The sequence below is a fragment of the Neolamprologus multifasciatus genome, chromosome 14, assembly GCF_963576455.1.
Source record: "Neolamprologus multifasciatus chromosome 14, fNeoMul1.2, whole genome shotgun sequence".
Classification (NCBI taxonomy): Eukaryota; Metazoa; Chordata; class Actinopteri; order Cichliformes; family Cichlidae; genus Neolamprologus; species Neolamprologus multifasciatus.
The window spans coordinates 10,562,813-10,582,203 of record NC_140452.1 but is presented as its reverse complement, the minus strand read 5'-3'; the positions used below and the strand labels follow the sequence as shown (position 1 = coordinate 10,582,203).

At 38.5% G+C, this 19,391-nt stretch overlaps 2 protein-coding genes across 3 annotated transcripts; both read left to right on the top strand.

Annotated features, from left to right (window-relative positions):
* The first annotated feature begins 2,095 nt into the window (after positions 1-2,095).
* On the top strand, positions 2,096-5,131 carry LOC146503582 (odorant receptor 131-2-like). The gene has a single exon (XM_085184464.1). It carries the CDS (start codon positions 3,654-3,656, stop codon positions 4,617-4,619), a length of 966 nt encoding a protein of 321 aa, XP_085040590.1. The 5' UTR covers positions 2,096-3,653; the 3' UTR covers positions 4,620-5,131.
* Positions 5,132-5,676: 545 nt separating this feature from the next.
* Positions 5,677-19,151, top strand: p4ha3 (prolyl 4-hydroxylase, alpha polypeptide III). Of its 2 annotated transcripts, XM_085184458.1 has the most exons (13): positions 5,677-7,331; positions 7,882-8,036; positions 8,154-8,377; positions 11,514-11,663; positions 11,740-11,791; positions 11,867-12,024; positions 12,507-12,683; positions 14,216-14,280; positions 14,414-14,573; positions 14,672-14,734; positions 15,206-15,274; positions 16,279-16,375; positions 16,868-19,151. In XM_085184458.1, the coding sequence occupies exons 1-13, from the start codon at positions 7,159-7,161 to the stop codon at positions 16,936-16,938; spliced, it is 1,614 nt and encodes a 537-aa protein (XP_085040584.1). In that variant the 5' UTR covers positions 5,677-7,158; the 3' UTR covers positions 16,939-19,151. The 2 variants fall into 2 exon arrangements, with proteins under 2 accessions (XP_085040584.1, XP_085040583.1); XM_085184457.1 differs by having other exon boundaries at positions 11,740-12,024.
* The last annotated feature ends 240 nt before the right edge of the window (positions 19,152-19,391 follow it).

Below are 19,391 nucleotides of genomic sequence, written 5' to 3'. Positions count from 1 at the left end.
CAATTATTACACTCAAATCCAACTGCTGAAATCTTGACAAACAAAAATATCTCTGAACCAATAAGGGTGAAACGGGGATGTCCGCAAGGCTCACCGATAAGCCCACTGTTGTTTATATTAGCTATGGAACCCTTTGCTATAGCCGTACGTTCGAGTTTATAATTGACAGGAATTATGGTAAATGAAGTAGAACATAGGATTTCGTTGTACGCAGACGATGTAATAGTATATCTCTCTAAAATAACAGAATCTATACCTGCTCTGCTTAGATTGATAGGGGAGTTTGGTCAAATATCAGGGTATGTCATTAACAAATCTAAATCATCCGTTTTATTACTAAATGAAGAAGAAAGGAAAAACCCACCCATAGTAACATCTCATTTTAAGACAGTAAAGGACTTTATGTACTTAGGAATAATGATTTCGCCCAAATTAAGTGAGATCGTGGAAAATAACTATGAAAGACTTTCTAAAGAAATAACAGAGATAGTGGACAGATGCATATCTCTACCAGTTTCTTTAATTGGTCGGATTACTATATACAAAATGAGTATACTGCCAAAGGTGCTTTATGCATATCAGAACATCCCCCTGCCGCCTCCTGTTGATTGGTTTAGCAGGATCAAAAAGCTTGTTCTCGGTTTTTTATGGAAAAATGGGAGACCAAGGATAAGATTATCATTGTTGCATCTACCATACAACGAGGGTGGTGTCATGTGTCCAAATATTGAGTGGTATTACTGGGCATGTCAAATCAGGTCTATAAGATACTATTTTGACTTAAATAACACCCTGCAATGGTCAGAGATGGAAAGTATTCATTTGCATCCACCTTTACCTTTATATTTTTTCTCAGACACAGCAATAAACTTGATTAAAAAGGCGAAAAATCCAATGGTAAAGAACATGGTCAAAGTGTTGTATGATGTAAAAAGATATATGAAGGAACCTGTTGTATTGTCACAGTTTACACCGATGTGGGGAAACCAGGATTTCAGACCAGGAAGAGAGGATGAAGTTTTTAGACAATGGTCAATTAAAGGACTCCAAAAAATCCAAGATTTGTATGCAACAGATTCTCAAGATATGATGTCCTTTGATATGCTTAGACATAAATATAATATAGATAGAAAGCAATTTTTCAAATATCTCCAAATTAGAAGTTACATTCGAGCAAATGAAAATAATACCTGCACCAAACCACCAAAATCCGAATTGGAAGACATAATTAGCAAAAGCAGTTCAAAAAAGGGGGCAATATCAGAAATATATCAATTGATTAGGTCCAAAACATCTGACAATTCGTTGGGAAGGTTGAACGCCTGGAAAGATGATTTAAAGAAGGACATATCCATGGAACAATGGGCATTGGTTTGCGCAAAAGCTCATAAACAAACTATTAATTCTAGACTAAGGTTGTTGCAATACAAATGGTTAATGCGAATATATGTTACTCTGGAAAAATTAAATAAGTATAACTCTAATATTCCAGACACTTGTAATAAATGTAATGAAGATAAGGGTAACTTTTGGCATTGTATTTGGGATTGCAGGAAGATTGGCTCCTTTTGGGTTGCAGTAACACAAACTATGAAACAAATATTATCCAAGGAGGTTGTTTTGGATCCTGGCTTCCTTATTCTGGGATTGTACCCAGAAAGCATGAGGTACACAAAAAGTGACAGAATGTTTATTGATATGGGTTTGTTACAAGCAAAAAGATTAATTGTACTAAAATGGAAAAAAACAAGAGAACCGAGTATCACACAGTGGATAAAATAAATGATGGTGGCTTTGCCATTGGAGTGGATAACATGTATACTGAAAAGGAAATTGGATGTTTTTGAGAAGGTGTGGAGACCATTTGTAAATTTTGTAGAAGGATTTGTATTATCTGAGGAGGACGAGGACTGAGGGCAATGACATTTGATTTGGGATAATGACAAATTTAGGCCTTTAATGGAGTGATAAATCTGGCAAATTTTTTGTTTTCTTTTTGCTGTCTGAGAGGAGAGTATGTTCATGTAGTATTTAGAATGTTGGGCTGTTTGTAAGTCATTAAAATGTAAAAAAGTAATAAAGATATTGTTGGAAAAAAAATACTTTGATGCAACCGTGTAGAAAATAATTATAAAAAATGATACAGAAGTCTGCCTTAAATTAACCTTTCAATAACCCTACACTGACAGGCTCACTATGAAAGAGGCCTCACCAACATCCCCACATCAAACTGTCTCTACACTGACTTCCGGTCATTCTTAAAATTTAGTTGTATATAAATGTGGTCAAATGCCATCGCCCAGATGTTCACAAGCAGTTTATACAAGAAACAGCTGGCCCAATTAACCACGATCATTTGCAAGGTGTCCATTCAGCAAAGTCAGTGTAATGTGAGGGCCCACAGAGAGAGTTGGACCCCAAAAGCAGACACAATAGACCAAGATTTCCAAACACTGAAATCTTTATTCAACACAAAGAGGTCTGGGATAAGAGCAGGACATTGAAAGGTAATCATGCAGGTGCAGCAGCAACTGTAACAGAAGGAGAGGAGGGTTATAAGCAGGTACTGAGAAAGATGGAGGATATTGCAGGGAGAAGTGTTGAGTCAGAGCTTACTTGAAAAATAAAGTACGAAGGATCCAGGAAGGGCTTTTGCTGGGTGTGTGTCAGTGGAGATGAGTGTCGGCGGGCAGGACGGCAGGCATGTGAGTTCTTTGATCCTTTTCAGATTTCCAATGAGCAATGGGTTGGCAGCAGCAATGGGCAGGTGAGTAGTCACGGGTAGCAGATCTGCTCCAGGAAATCCGAGGAAGGAACTGGTTAGTGTGGGTAGTGATCCAGAAATGCCAAAGACTGAAGACAGAGAACAATAGGTTAACACAGGATGTTACAAAGTTTAAACGAAGCATTGAGGCCGATTTACTGCTAAAGAATAGCTGACAAACTGGCGAAGACTGGAGGTGTGAGCTGGTCCTAAATACAGGTGAGCTAATTACTTACGATGCACTGCAGGTGAGGAGAAGAGGACGCATGAAACTGGGGATGGAGATGGAGCTTGGTGCTCTGAAAAGGAAAAAACAATTTGTAGAAATTTGTAGGAATACAAACTGAGAACATTTTGTCTAACTGACCGTTGCAACTGCTGCTTTTGATGCCTTACAATATAGAATCACTTGTTTAACTTCCTTTCATGGATCCTGTGATAAAAGGTGCTTTATCCTTTTCCCCTACAGTAATCTGTAGTTAATGAGAACCGTGATGCTTAATGACGATAGCATGAAATAAATTTATCTCTGGGGAATCAGCACCGAGTCAAACATAAGATAACTGATGCCAAACAGATCAGACAAGAGAAGACCATCTTTGACACTTTGATTGTTGAAAACATGTTGTGTGCTGAGAAGAAGAGAAATCTGAGCTCTTCTGTCAGACAAAGTCATTGTTATTAGGTGAGCGAGGCAATGTCTCATTTTAATGGGTAAATGGTTTGTATTACAGGGTGATTTGACTTTACTGATTACTTTATTAACATGAGGCAGCTAATTTCTGTTGTAAATGTAAATGATATTATGCATTGTTTTATTTTATCTTGTGTATATGGAAGGTTAAGTTGTGCTTTTTTTAACAGGTGTGCTGCAACTTAAAGCTGCAGAATGCAGAATCTGACTGAACTTCCTTTTAATGCAACTTCCCAAAAAAGCCTGTCTGTTATCATCAAAGTATGTGCAGTTATCCCCTTCTTCTGCACCTTCCTCTTCTGCATTGTTGTCATGCTGCATGTGTTTGCATCTCACAGGCAGTTCCTAAACACTCCACGTTATGTCCTGTTTGCCCACATGTTGATCAATGACACTCTGCAGCTTCTGTCCTCTGTGCTGCTTTTCCTACTTGTAATGGGTCACGTACAATTTCCTGTTTTTTACTGTTTTCCTCTGCTGTTCATATCCACTGTTACTTATCAGAACACACCTTTAATCCTGGCGGCAATGTCCCTGGAGCGTTATGTTGCCATCTTCTATCCCCTGCAGCGCCCAGCCGCCTGGCGCTCAGGCCGTATCTGGATCATTAATCTTTGTCTGTGGCTTATAAGCTGCATGTTCCTCATCATCGAGTACTCCATCGGAAAGCAGCGTCCTGCTGTAGATTTCCTCTCTACACCTCTACTTTGCAAAAATTTACATATCAACTCATCTCCAATCCAAGCATTATTCAGAACTGCTGTGAGTGTGATGTTCTTTGCAGTTGTGGCTGTTGTCATCTTCTTCACATATGTGAGAATCCTGCTGGAAACCAGGAAGCTGAGACAGGACAGAGTATCTGTGAATAAAGCCAAGCACACTGTGCTGCTGCACGGCTTTCAGCTGCTTCTGTGCATGTTGGCTTTCACTCTCCCCATCACTGAAACTCTCATTTTGCTGTATACTAAATGGCCAGTAGAAGACGTTACCTATTTCTGCTTCTTCTGTTTTATCCTAATCCCACGCTTTCTTAGCCCGCTCATCTACGGCTTCAGAGATCACAGTCTGAGGGGCTACATTGGGAAAACATTCCTCTGCTGCTTAAACACAGTCAAGCCCCATTTCAGAAGCAAACAGCAGGACAGCTTCTCTGCTTCTTGAAAAAAAAACAACAACAAAAAAAACGGTTTAGACTCCTGCAGCAAACCTGTTCAGAGTATCTGCATCTCTGTCTGTCAGTTCCCCGAATGAACACCGAGCAATTTTTTACGCTGTAATTATTTTTTCCATTCACACTGGCCATTAACAGATTCCTCCTTATACTGCACGTGGAACAAACTAATAACCTAAAACCAGTCTTCATGAAATGACAGTAAGTGGAAAAAGTTACACTGGAGAGAAAACAAACTCTTTGTATTACTGTTCCTCCTCTAAAGCTCAATCTGGAAACACAAACAGGCAATATATTTAAAAATATATCCAACAGATCCAGTTTATTTGTCTGACTAATATGTTTTTAAAGCCTCACATTATCTTCACATATTTTTGCACAGATCAAAGAATCTGGCTCATGAAAGGGGCTCTGTAATTATCGGTAAATATTTACAGTAAATAAAAAAAAAATTTCAGTGGTAATTTAAATATTGATTTGACTTCTTTTCCTTAAAAAGGCCGATAAAAGGTGTCTAAAATCTTAATGGGAAACTCCTCGTTGGTCATGTGTTTGTGTCAGATTGCATGTTTGACTAAAAGTGTGATATTTGCACTGATCAATGTTTGACAGCTCCATTAGATCTCTGACCTACAATAGTTGTTGGAGTTTAGAGTGAATCTCAGAAAATACTTGTTTTGTTAAAAAATAACTGCACTATTAAAATATGTCACTTTATACTAAAAGGAAATTCTACTAAATTGTAATAAAATGCCTTTATCATCTCAGTTTTATTCATCAACACTTTGGTTAGTATTATCATTAAATCATCTTAAACTGCACTCTGTTTTAAAATGCTGTACTTTGTGAATATTTTCTGCAGTTTTAATCTGAAATTTGCGAACCATAATGCTTTGACCTTTTAATCTAAGGATTTATTGATAAGTTTGACATTTAGTAATCACATATTTAAAATCTTATATTGTCAGTATTATAAATAAATCCTTGCAACAGTATTTGGATGCAGAACATTTCAATGCATATAATAATACTGTTTCTTATCAATCTGAAAATATCTTCATATTAATAATAAAAGAAAATCTTTATACAAGACTAAAATTGTCCTTACAATGAATTAAATACATTTGAGTTTGTTCTGGTTTGGTTTAACTCATTTTTAACTGCAGGCTAAATATTTAAATAGATCGTTTACAGCAATGTCAAACTTAATCAAAAAATAATAATAATTTAGCATGTTTGATACATATTTTCGGCACATAATCTCACCTTAAAAGAATCCCCCCCCCCAAAAAAAAAAAAAACAAAACAAATGGGAAATAATTTTATTATAGAGGACAACAGAGATAAAATAAATAAATATGCATACTTGTAAACACAGGATCAGTTCTAAAATCTACTGTGAGATTTGCTTGGAAATTTTGAAACCCATTGTGTTTTCCCTCTTTGATGATCTTTTTAGGCAGGTGACCTGTTGTTTTCTTTTTTTAGAGAAATTATAACAATAAATATTTTATCACTATTTGTTGTGTTAATAAAATTTCTGAAATGACTTTGCATCCCATACTGTACACTGCTGGTAGATTCATTTCTGGAAAGGTACACACTGCTCAGAATAAAAACAGTCATGTATGCTTTGATGTCTTTCTGATTTACTTGCTTTCAGTTGTCTTTATAAGTCTGTTTCCCCTCCACTTTCATCGCAATTAACACTATTGGACTCAGTCAAGAATAGGCCAAAGCAGTAATTGATGTCATCAGTCCAGGATACGTCATAGTGTTTTTGGTTCTGTGATCATCCTGATCACATTTTTAGCTGAAAGCCAAACTTAATTCTCAGGTGGGGATTTTCCCTTCTTTGAGTGACAGCAGCCTCAACATAGCCATTCTCCTCATCACTGAGTTCCTTCTCATCAGTCATTTTTTTAGCCTAGATTGCACAGATTATATTCCATGCCATCTTCTGCTTTTGACACTTCCTTATCTAATCCATCCTCACTGTTAGTTTCCTGGCCTCCTCCTCCTCCCACCACTGTACTGATCAAAAATCACCACCAGGTAGGCGCTGTACGTCTTTTAGGGATCCTTGCTGTGGCACTTCGCTGCTGCAGCTTGGTTGTTGTGCAGAGCTTTGTCCTGCAGAGGTCGCTGTGATTCCAAACTCAGTTTTTGAAGAGCAGATGATTTGTCTTTGATTTTCACATTTTAGAAAATTGACTTCAAAGTAAAACTAAACAAAATATTGCAAATATATTACATCGCATTATTTGCAAAAACTGAACTCATTTCATCAGCATCCGCGAAACCCCATAAATCAGGTTATTTTGGTGAGCACATGAGCGCAAACTAATTGTTCTGAATGAATCCAGGCTGTATGTATGATATGATGAACAGAGGGCGAAGGCTGATCTCAGATCAGCTGAGAGCGTGCTCCAAATGCTGAAGCTCAGCGGTGCTGTTCAGCAAAACTGAGAGACGCAATTAGAACTGGTGAATCTGCCGAGGAAGAGAGCGGACAGCTCACTTTCGGAGATGAAGTTTTGTGTTCTTGTTTGCTTTCTCTCGGGCTTCCTGAGTGTCGTTAGAGGGGAAATGTATACATCGCTGCTGAACGTAAAGGAGGCGGTCAGAGTTGAACGGAAACTGATCGATTACCTGAGAACTTACATTGACCACGAGTTGGACAGACTTGAAGACATCAAACGGTGAGTAATGGTGAAACACTGGAAACAGATCTGATTGTAAAGGATTTAAACGATGTGTATCTTGGAAAATATCACACTTACTCTGATTTTGAGGTAATACAGAATTAAAAGAAACCCCCATAGGTATTGTTATCTCGGTTTGTTCGAGTTTTCCAGAGGTGGTGATTATATCATAACCCGGGAGACACTGCACACACACACATAGTAAATAGTAATAGAACAAGCGTTGCAGATGTGAGGTTTGATAGTGAGATGATCATATAATGAACTGCATAAACCTTATGTATGTCATTAAAAATGCAGAAAAAATAGACTAGGTTTTCGTGGCTTTATTTCACAATGTTGTGTGCAGGATCACTGTTACAAAACTCACTTCCCGCTAATTTATACAAATAACTCAATAGTTTTGTTTGGGTTTTTTTTGTAGAATTGCTTCTAATTTTTCTTCTGGTGAAAATAATGTTTTGTGCATAAAATGCCATTTTAATTATTGAGTTTTTATTGTTTCCAGTCTGAAGACCCTGTTTAATAATTCTGTATCTTCACACAGTTTTTATGCCAAAGTATCCGACCTGCACACAGAACTTTACAAAGGCCCAGCGGTCACAATGGCCAACCCTCTGGTGGCTTTTACTTTGATCAAACGTCTTCATTCAGAGTGGCTGAATGTCGTCTACAGCAATGAAGCCCTCGAGAACCTACAAGGTTGCCCCACTGCCTTCTTCAAAGACACATCTGGTGGTGATATTTAAGCATCCACCCCCCCTCTACTGTCACCACCCAACCCCTCCCCATTCACCTTTTTGCCCCTCTGCTGTCCAGCCCTCAGGTCCAGTTACGAGGAGGAAGAGGCCGATCTCCCCAATCTGGAAGACCTCCAAGGGGCTGCTAAGGGGTTAATGAGGCTGCAGGATGTATATGCTCTGCAAGTTTCCAGCCTTGTAAGGGGTCGTTTCCAGAGAGTCACTAATGGCGAGTCTGTGGATGTCTACATGCCTGCAGTATCTGTCCAACTCTCTGGTGATGACTGCTTTCTGGTTGGGAAGGTACTGAAAAAATTATGTACTTTGGAAAAAACACAATCCTTCATGTAAAAGAACAGAAATATTCGGAAAATTTAAGTAACAAAAATAACGGTGCTGTTTTACTATGTAGCTTTTTTTTACGTTTGGCTCCCAGCCCAAGGTTTGGTCATGTGATGGCCGATGCCATGTATGTTCTCCTCCTATGCTTAATGTGTTGGGAAAGACAATCTTCTACTGCTACACAAATACGTTTTCACAATTTTGTCTTATTTGTCTAAGTTTTACACTTTAAATTCAAATTCAAATTCAAATTTTATTTGTCACACACACACAACCATACACAGTATAACATGGGGGTGAAATGCTTGTAGCTGTACAATGCCCGACCATTAAATGACAGAAAAAAAGTTTTACAGTATTTACAATTTACAGGTTACTACAAAATTTACAAATTAACTTAGGAATTTACAGTAGAAAAATGTGCAAATAGCAGAAAGAGATTATAAAGATTATAAATTATAGGAAATGTGTGGTGGTGCGTGTGGTGATGTTATGTGTGGGAGGGTCCAGTCCTACACCTGGTTCAGGGCCCGAATAGCCTGGGGGAAGAAGCTCCTCCTCATTCTCTCTGTTTTGGCCTTAAGGGAGCGGAAGCGCTTCCCAGACCTCAACAGTGAGAAGAGTCCTTTAGATTAAAAAGTAATTTTTACCAAATTGCCTGAAAGGCAAACCATTCATCAGTGAATCTAATAACAACCTAAGCCTACATAAAAGATGGATAAAGCCACAATGACATCATTCAAAGGTTGGCGGGTTGATGTTTAAAGCTTTGAGTCTGGCATTTTGACCATCTCCGTATTGGGTTTTTTGAGCTAGTTAAATTATCTGTGGACTGTAAAGGGGCATTGCACTTAACTTTCAGTTAGTGCAAACACTGAGAAAACCATAAAAGTGGTGCACAAACCTCTTGGCAGGCTGTTAGTGCAGTTAACCACAGAGCAGGCCATATTATTTGTCCGATTACTGCAGTAAAATCCTCCAAAAACAATACCAGAAACAAAGTCAAGAGAGAAGGTTCAGTGACTTGATTTAGTAGAGATGACATCTAAACAGGCAGCTGTTAGCTTCAGCTGTATGTGTTGGCTGCACCACCCATCACTTGAAGCAGCTATATTTCCTTATAATGCTAAAAAGCTCTAGTGTAATTTAAATGGATAATCATATGAAATAAAAAATATAAAAAGCTGAAAGGGAACTAGAAACTTTTATTGTAGTGTCACAAAAAAGAAAAGTTTGGAACCATGCTTTAATCTTTAACAATGCAAGATTATTGTTTTCTTTTCAACAGTAAATTATAGCTGTGAAATAAATGTGTTCAAATAAAATGTGACGAAGCATAAAATGAAAGCGGTGTAGAGTACTCCAGTATTTGTGCCAACTCTGTATTTCTTAAAAAGGATTCTTCCCATTGTGTCCCTGGGAATTCTTTTCATGCGCAGATGAATATAATATTCTATAGAAGGGGAAAAAAAGGAGATTTTCCTCACAATAAATTCCACTGTTTTCATGCAGTGGTGATGTGTAAGGGTAGGGCACTGTGTGGGAGAGACATACTCTTGTATGGAAAAGACATTAAGTCATGCTGCAGAAGCTTGTCTTCACTTGTGCCAGGGCTGAAATTATGTGAGGCGGTCAGTCAGCAGAGATGCTTAGTTTTAGGGTTTTCTCTATAACAGAGCTACCTGCATGTGCTTTCGTGTAGTTTTTTAACTGATCTTCAAAACCAGCAACATTTTTAACACAAGTTTGAGTGTTTCAGTTTTAGTGGGGAGAAGTTTAGAGCCCTTTAAGGTAATTGCCAGCTGACGCTTCCCTCAGGCTCATTACCTCATCAGCTGAGTATTTTTACACATTTATTGCTCTTTAGGTTATTTCTGTTAAGACCAACTGATCTTAAATTAAAGAGTGAAATGTGGGTGTAAACCTGTGGTGGATTAACTCAGCATGATTAGTTGGTGGGCTTCTGTGTGTGTTGGTGGGGGTTAAATAGCACACATGGAGCTGTGGTTGTGGATGTAATCTGTGACGGGAGGAGTCTCTTACAACCCACTTTCAGTGTGGGTGCTGTCAGCCCTTTAGTCAGCACCTACTTCATCAAGTCAGGTCAACTGCTAAACTGCTTTGAACCTAAGTAAAGGAGACCTTTAGTGTTTGTGACATTCAAAATCTAAAAATGCTGTACTCCAGTTTTATATTTCGACATCATACATGAAAATGTGATGCAGGGACACAGTCTGTGGAAGACATGCCTACATGTAATGCAAATCTACCGCCCATATTCGGTTACAGAAATGTCCAGATTGTTTTTTTATCTACTTGCTTTAGGCACTGATGAGAATCAGGCTGCAGAGGTCTATTAGGTTTACTTTATTAACTCTGCAACCTAGATTATTTTCCCAATTATATCTTTCAGCTGACACCACTTCAGATTTTGCAGAGCTTCTCTAAAATCATGAAACCCAAGGGAAAGAGAAATTCAAAAGACAAAGTCAGTTTTTGAAAGAACAAAGAAGGAATTTGTTTATTTTGGTTATGTGTGTTTATCAGAGATTTGATTCCAGGTGTCAGTGTGCTGCGAAAGGTTTCTGAAACTGGGCCTTGATGGCAGCTGTAGAACATAAGCTGCTACATGATACACACAGGATAAAAGGGGGGACTAAACAAAAACTGAAAGTGGAAGAGCACAAGGAATAAACACAGGTGGGTGAACAGATGGGCCGACAATAGGGTGAAGGTGAGGGAGAGACAACAAAAGCAAAAATAGCCATAAAGGTGTGGAACAAGAACAAAGGAAAGCAATTAACGAGAAGCACATATAGAAGAATTGAGGCGGTACAAGGCATCACAGGACACACAGAAGAGTAAACCCTAAGACCCAGCTGACTATCCTGATATGAGAAACTGTCTGACTCTGGCTGCTGACTCTGACTCTGGCTGGTCTTACAGTTGTTAGTGTGATCCTTACTGAAATCATCCCTGCAACCACAAAACCTCACAAATTCTGGCTGACATGGATGCAGTATTCAGCTCTTCGGTTCTAGACAGACTCTGTTTAAATTGTGAAGTACTTGTGTTTTTTTGGTGTTATTGTACCCAGGTGGCCTATGAACAAGAAGACTATTATCACTCAGTGCAGTGGTTGGAGGAGTCTGCACGCCTTTTCAGGGGAGCAGGAGAGGAGTGGAGCCCTGAAAATGAAGGCACTTTGGAGGATGCTTTGGATCACCTTGCCTTTTCTCACTTTAAAGTAAGTAAACAGACAGACTGAGGAAATTTGCATGATTGATGATTTAGATTTCTCTGAATTCCTTTTCTTGTCTCAGACAGGAAACGTCTCCTACGCTCTGAGTCTATCTCAGGAGTTACTGCATCACAGTAAGGCTCTTAAAACCCTTTTTCTCAGTGAACTGTCATCCCTCTCTCAGACTGTTTACACATTTTCTTTCTCAGATCCAATGAATGGAAGAGTTTTGCAGAATGTTAAGAAATACGAGAAGCTCCTGGTTGCTGCTGGTCCACCCGGAGGCACTGGGTTGACGAGACCCTCCTCCAGTTTTTTAAGGACCAGGGACACTTATGAGAGACTCTGCCGGACTCGAGGCTCTCAGGTATTGCAATAATGAGGAGCAGATCAGGACAGGAACACATCAAACTTTTCAAATGCATATACAGTAATGTAGCATTGAGTTACAGGGTTTTATGTCACTGGATGTTCAGTGTTTCAGGATACACATTATTTAAGAGGATGTTTTTTTTTTCATTTTTACATGGACTACAATTTAAATATTTACATCAGTGTATGTAGATGTCATGTGAGATACATTGGTTTACAAATGTAAGTCTTGACCAAAGTGCCGATCTGAAGTCATAAAGCTTCGCTCCTAGCATACTCTCACAACTTCATTTAATTTCTACATTTTTAGGTCTGTAAAATGTTTTCTTGGCTTTAAAAAGCACCGCAAAAACTCTAAATGTCGTCTTTGTTTTTAAGCTTTTATGTGGTGACAAGATCCATTATATGAGTAACTGTAGATGGATATCCATGTTTTGATCTTGTTAATAGACTTCATATGGTTGTTGCTTCTTATAGCGCAGGCATTTTGCAAATCCCCAACTCTTCTGTGACTACTTCACCAACAACAATCCTGCACTGATACTGATGCCTGCAAAACGGGAGGTGGTGAGCCTGCAGCCGTATGTGGTCCTCTACCATGACTTTGTCACTGACACAGAGGCTGAAGACATCAGGAGCCTCGCCCAGCCAGGAGTGAGTGCTCATCGCATGTGGTCAAACAACCCATGCGTCTTCAATACGTTAGATTTTTGGGAATTAAAAAACAAACAAACAGTGTCTTAAAGTCTTGTGTTTTAGTTGATTCCGTCAGATTGTTGAATGGTTTTGTAATCCAAACTTTTGGAGAATCTTGTCAACAAAGGGAGGGGGTTTCCCACATGGGACTCACAAAACATAAATCTGCAAAATGAACACTTTTTTCCTTTGCAAAGTCACATTAAGGTGTGGGACTGCTAAACTGAAGCACATAATAGATGTTCTAATAGACCAAATCAATATATATGTATATGTGTGTGTCACTAACAAACATTATCATTTGACAAATTTTTTCTTTAACGAAACACATCTTTCGGTCTTTGGAGCTTTTATTTATAACAGATAAAGATTCAGAGTAAACTTTTAAGTCATGTTTCTTGATGGTGAAAAACATCAAATGCTGAATTGTTATAAACAGTTAATACATTTAGTTTTTAAATTTTGGTACACTTAATTAATGCATAAGTAGAGGGAATCTAATATCTTAATATAGATGTATATAAAATGCTGTGAATAGAAATGTAGGTCATAATGAGTACTATTAATTTTAGTGCTTTTTGCTGATCATTCTTTAATTTTGCAAAGACGAGCCTTGAATCTAGACCATGTGTAGGTGTGTTACAAAAGGCCTCTGACTGCTGGGGTCTAAGCCAGACTCTTCCTACTGGGAAGATTCTGGAGGGATCATATAGCGGAAGAGTTGGCGTGCTTCCAAACGTTTAGCAAAGCTTAAGGAAAAGAGGAATACATTACTACGAAAACTTGGCTGAATTCCTCAAACTGTCCAAATAAACCAACAGAGCTGGGGCCGATAAATGTTCAGTCCACGATAGCTGAGTCTTAATATCCAATGAGTAAAGTGAAACTTTACTGCAGTGGATCGTCCTGAGAACTCTTCAGTCTTCTGATGCAGGAAATATTTGGTGGGATAACACATTTGCTGCCCCTATAGTTTCTGTGAGGTTTTGGCATTGTTCAGTGGGTTTTCCATCTCTTGCTCAGATGGAAACCCCTGTACTTATTTCATCATTATGTCAGCTTGTGGGCTGATTGAAAACAGGCCCCTGGTATGGTCTTAGTTTGGAGCAAAGAGTGGAATGGAGCATGGTTTTCAGCTTGCTGTTGCTAGATCCCAGAATACAAGTCTGTTAACAAATAGCTTTATAGGTTTTCTTGGTGATTAATTGTTTGAACTGTATATATTGAGTTAAATATTTCACTACTGATTCTCAGCATGGAAATGTTTATGTATACCTGTTGGAAAATTGGAAAACAATCATGAAAACTGGAGAAGCTCTGCGGTTTACACAAATATATTTGCGGTGCTTTTTTCTCAGGATGTGCTTCACTTTCCTCCGAAGCCCTAAAAAGAAGGAAGGATTAATGGAAACCCATCCTTAGATGCATTAAAGTTTGGCTGCTGTAACATTCGCAAAATTAAGATACTTTTTTCTGTCTTTGCTAACAAGCTGAGAAGGTCTGTAGTGGCAGCTGGAGAGAAACAAGCAACAGCAGACTATCGGATCAGTAAGAGGTACAAACAACACCTTGTTACTCTACTACTGCCATAACAATAAAAACATCTGCTGCAAGTTTACTACTACATGCACCTGGTATTTCTTTTCAGTCACAGTATCATTTTATTAATCAATATCTTTTATTGCTAGTGCATGGCTGAAGGGCTCAGCACAGTCTATTGTTGGGAAGTTGGACCAGAGGATCTCACTGCTCACAGGTCTGAATGTGAAGCATCCATACGGCGAGTACCTCCAAGTGGTGAATTATGGGATTGGTGGCCATTATGAACCTCATTTTGACCATGCTACTGTAAGTTTGTTGCGTTAGTTGATTAGCGCTTATTTACATGGTGATCGTGGATATTTTAATTGCCTTTATAATGTCTGTTTGCATTTCTGTAAAAACAGTCACCTTCAAGCCCCGTGTTCAAGTTGAAAACTGGGAATCGGGTGGCTACATTTATGATATATGTGAGTAAAGTCGAACCATATATTGACCCTATTTGACCCCGTAGCTAAAAGTTCTTTGGCAGTTCTTTTTCAGCTGTCCAAAAGTCTAAATTAAAAATAAACACATTTGGAGAACCTGGCCAACTTGGACAGCAAGCCTGAGAAACTGACAACAGTAACTACATTTACACTTTAGGGATATTCTGCCACGCAACAAACTTGAAACAAACTCTCACAGTCACCTTCTTATCTGTCCTGATGCGGTGGCTTCAGGAAATATTTGGTGGGAGAACACATTTATTTGAACTTTTATTTGTATTCATGTAACCGATTTGTCCTTCTGCTGAGTGCTTTTGTCCTTACAATAAAAGTAAAACTGGGTGGTGATTGAAAAAGAATGAGTTTTCAAACACTGCAGCAGACAGAGCGGCTTTTCATAACATGAGCACGTAAACACAAGACACAGCTCTGAAGGAATGTCCTTTTCCACAGCTCAGCCCCGTGGAGGCAGGTGGGTCTACAGCGTTCATTTACGCCAACTTCAGCGTTCCTGTTGTGGAGGTAAATACACTGCAAATATCTTAGTATCTGTTATTTTTATTTCATATTTTTCCCTTTTACACATTTAAATAAGTTTGGTGTCAAAATACTAAATGTCAGATCACAGAAACAATAGCCTTGATATGAATTTACTACTTTATTTCACTACTACTTTACTTTGCAAAGTCAGTGGAGGGTTTTTTTATCTTTTGGTTTTTGGTATGTTTTTCTGGTTGATAAATGAGCTGCAGTGGAAAGTTTAACAGGCCATTCCTGGGGTTTACTTTCACCTTTCTTTTTATTAGAACTTCTTGTCCAAACTTCAGAAAAAGATAAAGTGACCAAAAAAAAAAAAAAAAAGTAAGAAAGAGAAGTCATACACATTGGTGACAAATTAAAAGAAACACCACCATAAAAAGTAAAATACTAGGCCACAATGCCAGCATATTCAATGCCAAGGTGTTCAGATGCCAACACCTTGGCATTGATTCTTAAACTCTCTGGAAGTCTTTGAAAAATGCTCTTTGAAAATAAATTTTCCCCCTTTGGTGTTTTAATTATGGCCGTGGGGAGACATGGTCTAACGTGTTAGTCCAAATCTACCACAGGTTTTAAATTTGGTTTGCTGTGGTTACTGTGAATGCCAAGCACGGTTTAAAGCATTTTTAGACACAATAAACCATTTACTGACCTCTAGGATGTAATATCGTCCTCCTGCAACTGTATTGACTTGCAGACTTCCTGTTTAAGGGACAAGTGGACCATGTCAGCAAATTGCCTCGCACAACATAGCAGAATCCAGTGTGCTTTTTTTTTTTTTTTTTTAAGTAAAAATGAAATACTTACGCAATAAAATACCCACTTTTTAAACTTGTTAACTTAATAATATTATATAGACCAAAAATTAAGACTATAGAACTTATTATTGAGTACTTAAAATAACTGATAGTTACTGACCATAGTTTAAACCACACTTCTTTTTTTTAAGATACTCAAAATGATTTGTTTTGTTTTTCACGTCACAGAAAGCTGCTATCTTCTGGTGGAACCTGCACAGAAATGGTGAAGGAAACGACGACACACTGCATGCTGGCTGCCCCGTACTTATTGGAGACAAATGGGGTAAGACTCAGGTTCATTATGATATGACAGAGCTGTGAAAAAGTAGCGTAAATATGGAAACTAGCAAATCAGTCACCATCGCTTATCCAGCATTCAGCTCTCCTGATATGCTGGTGCACATCTGTACCCCATTAGGCATTTAGAGATGTGGCAGAGAGCAGTTCAGACACTTAGAAATCTAAACATCTGCTGATTCCTGGAACCAGGCCATCACACGTGTGTTCAGGACTCAGTTAAGCTGACAGAAAGATATTAATCATTGAAAAGCAGCTGCAGAAGTATTTAGTGAAGGTGTTGTTTTTAGCAGCCATATATATCGTCAGATATTAACCTCCAGGCTACACTTTCCAAGTACAATGACTCCAAGTACAAGTTGAAAATATTCAACAGCAAAAAATAAATAAATTAAAAATTAAAACAACTTTAGTGATAATGTTTTTTTTCTGTAGAAGATATAATTTCACATTATTTGTGTCTATCTTTGTGTTCCAGTGGCAAACAAATGGATCCATGAGTATGGTCAAGAGTTCCAACATCGCTGCAGTCTGAATCCTCAAGAGTGAAGGGGTGGAGCCATTGCTGGGCCCCTTTGGAGTGCAAGCCTTTGCAATTGTGAGCCACATTTGCAGGGAGAGAGAAGGAGGCAGCAGGAAAGTTGATGCACAAGCAAGGGCAGCGAGAGCCGGGGAAGCTTGCATCTGTGATTGGAGCCCTAAAGCCCCAGGGATCCTGGAGTGTACAGCGGACACTGCTGCAGTGGACATGGTGGAGGAGGAGGAGGCAGAGGAGGAGTGGGGCATCTGGCAGCCAGCCCCCCAAAGGCGAAATGCTCTTTCTGGCCAGTTCCTGCAGATGGATAGAGGCCTTTGCCTTTGCACACTGTGCTGGCTTTAGTACACTGTGCAAGGCTGTTTAACTCCTGCCAGCTTTATACAGAGATCTTATACAGCCCTGTTCCTACACTGGGCTCACTCAGGGATCTGCTTTTACAAATCAAACTTCATTTTGAAATATAAATAGTAAATTAATAATAAATACTAAGTCAACAGAGATACTCAGTGTCTCAGAAAGAATCAGGTTTCAAGAGGTTAAAATCTGAGTCACCAGAGATGAATGTTGTCAGAGCTCAGGCTCGAAGTTCAGGCTGGTGCCAGTGAGTCAAAGGAAGTAGAAATTGTGAATGTGCCTGCGCATTCCCAGCTGGCTGAATGATGTGGTCATTGCTGTCTGTGGGAGACTCTTTGAATTTGGTTGGATTTAACCGAATGTCTCATGGAACAAATGAACCAGCAAGAGTAGAGAGTTGAGGTTCAGATTCTGCTCTTCATTAATGTTGGAACTTGTGTAAACTCACATGACCAATCCTGACTGCATACTATTCAGATATGAGTGTCTAAGTAGGTCATAACCCATCATAAAACAGTGCTGAAATTCACTATATGAGGTAGGAAAAGCAGGATTGGATGTATGTGACATTTTGGAGATGCCCTGCTGCTTGAGTGCCAAGGATCTCTGAATAATACCTTTGCTCACCGCAGTGTACACAGACAGTGCTTCCAAGTATATCAACCAGCCTGTTTCACATTCCTGCATGCACAGTAAAGAGCAGGATTGTTTTCCCAGGGAGATGATGGATAGACAGGCTCTACTGCTCTGAAGTTCTAATAACGCTTTGCTTGTCATGTGTAATTCACAGGAAATGCTCAAAGCAAAAAGATCTTAGGACACAAATTTATTTCATTTAAAGAATAACTAAATACTACTATATTAAAAAACACTGTAGTTACAAGCTGGGTTAGGTATTTAGATTCATTTTCTTACCTATAAAAATCATCTAAATCATCTATTTTTTAAATTAATAAAAAGATTGTTTTTATTTGGTCAAATCAGAAACATCTCATTAATCAGAATGGTTTAAAGTAATCATTTCTTTCTGTCTGTTTTAAAATTTACTCAATGTACTCATTATCACTGGTTCTCACTGTTTCCACAGCAAATATAGCTGCAGATGGATTTGCTGCTCTGCAAGCGTAAAGTCCAAACTATTTGAAGCTCACGTAACCAGAGGTCATAATATCAGGTCATGCGTAGGTCTTCCTCGGCACACTGTCAAGAGCACACAGTGATTCTGTGCCTCACAAAAGAAATTCTTCAGAGCCTTATGGGTCTTTCTAAGTTTTGAGAACTAAACGAATACTTTTTAAAGTCAGTGAGTTTGCACAACTGATGGAAAATACAGATAAGTAGCAACAAATCATAGGTAATAACAAGTCTTTTTAAACTCAGATTCAAGGAAAGGGAGGGGGGGGGGGGGAGCATTACAGACTTGTGTTAGTGAACAGCTTTGACTGAAAGACCAGGGCTTCCCTCTACTGGTAGACAGCTCAGAGGTGTTCTTGTAATGTTTCACAGTAATATATATTGTTTGGTTGTTGTTGTTTTTTAATCTATTGTTTATTTGCTGTTACACAGTTGAACAGTTTTGGATGCATTGTTGAAGCTGCACTTATGGTTGTTTTAAAGGACTGTTGGACACTGGGTACAAGAAAAAACACTTTTGTGCCAATAAAATACACTTCTGAATAAAATGATTACAAATAAAGCTTTCATATGTGTGTGTCACATAAATTGTGATACATATTTCACAAATTTTAGAATCGCTTCAATTCAATGTAATGGTTGAGCTGCAAAAAGTAAAAGTGTCCACTGTGGCTAAAAAGCAAATGGCAGAGAGTCTTAAAACAGAATATTTATTTGCCCCCCGCCCACCCCAATTAATCTCTGTATTCCTGCTTCCATTCCAGCAATTATTTAAACATTATGGTTTAAAAACCTCATAATTAAGATAGACATTGTACACTGTTAGTTGCTGTATTAGTACAACACAATGTAAATGCCATAAATATAAGTGTTATAAATCCTCCTTAATGGCGGTTATCATGCTGCTCAGTAATTGTGTAGTCGTAGTTTTCCACATTTTTATTATGAATGAATCTATTCAACAGCTCTCCAAAAA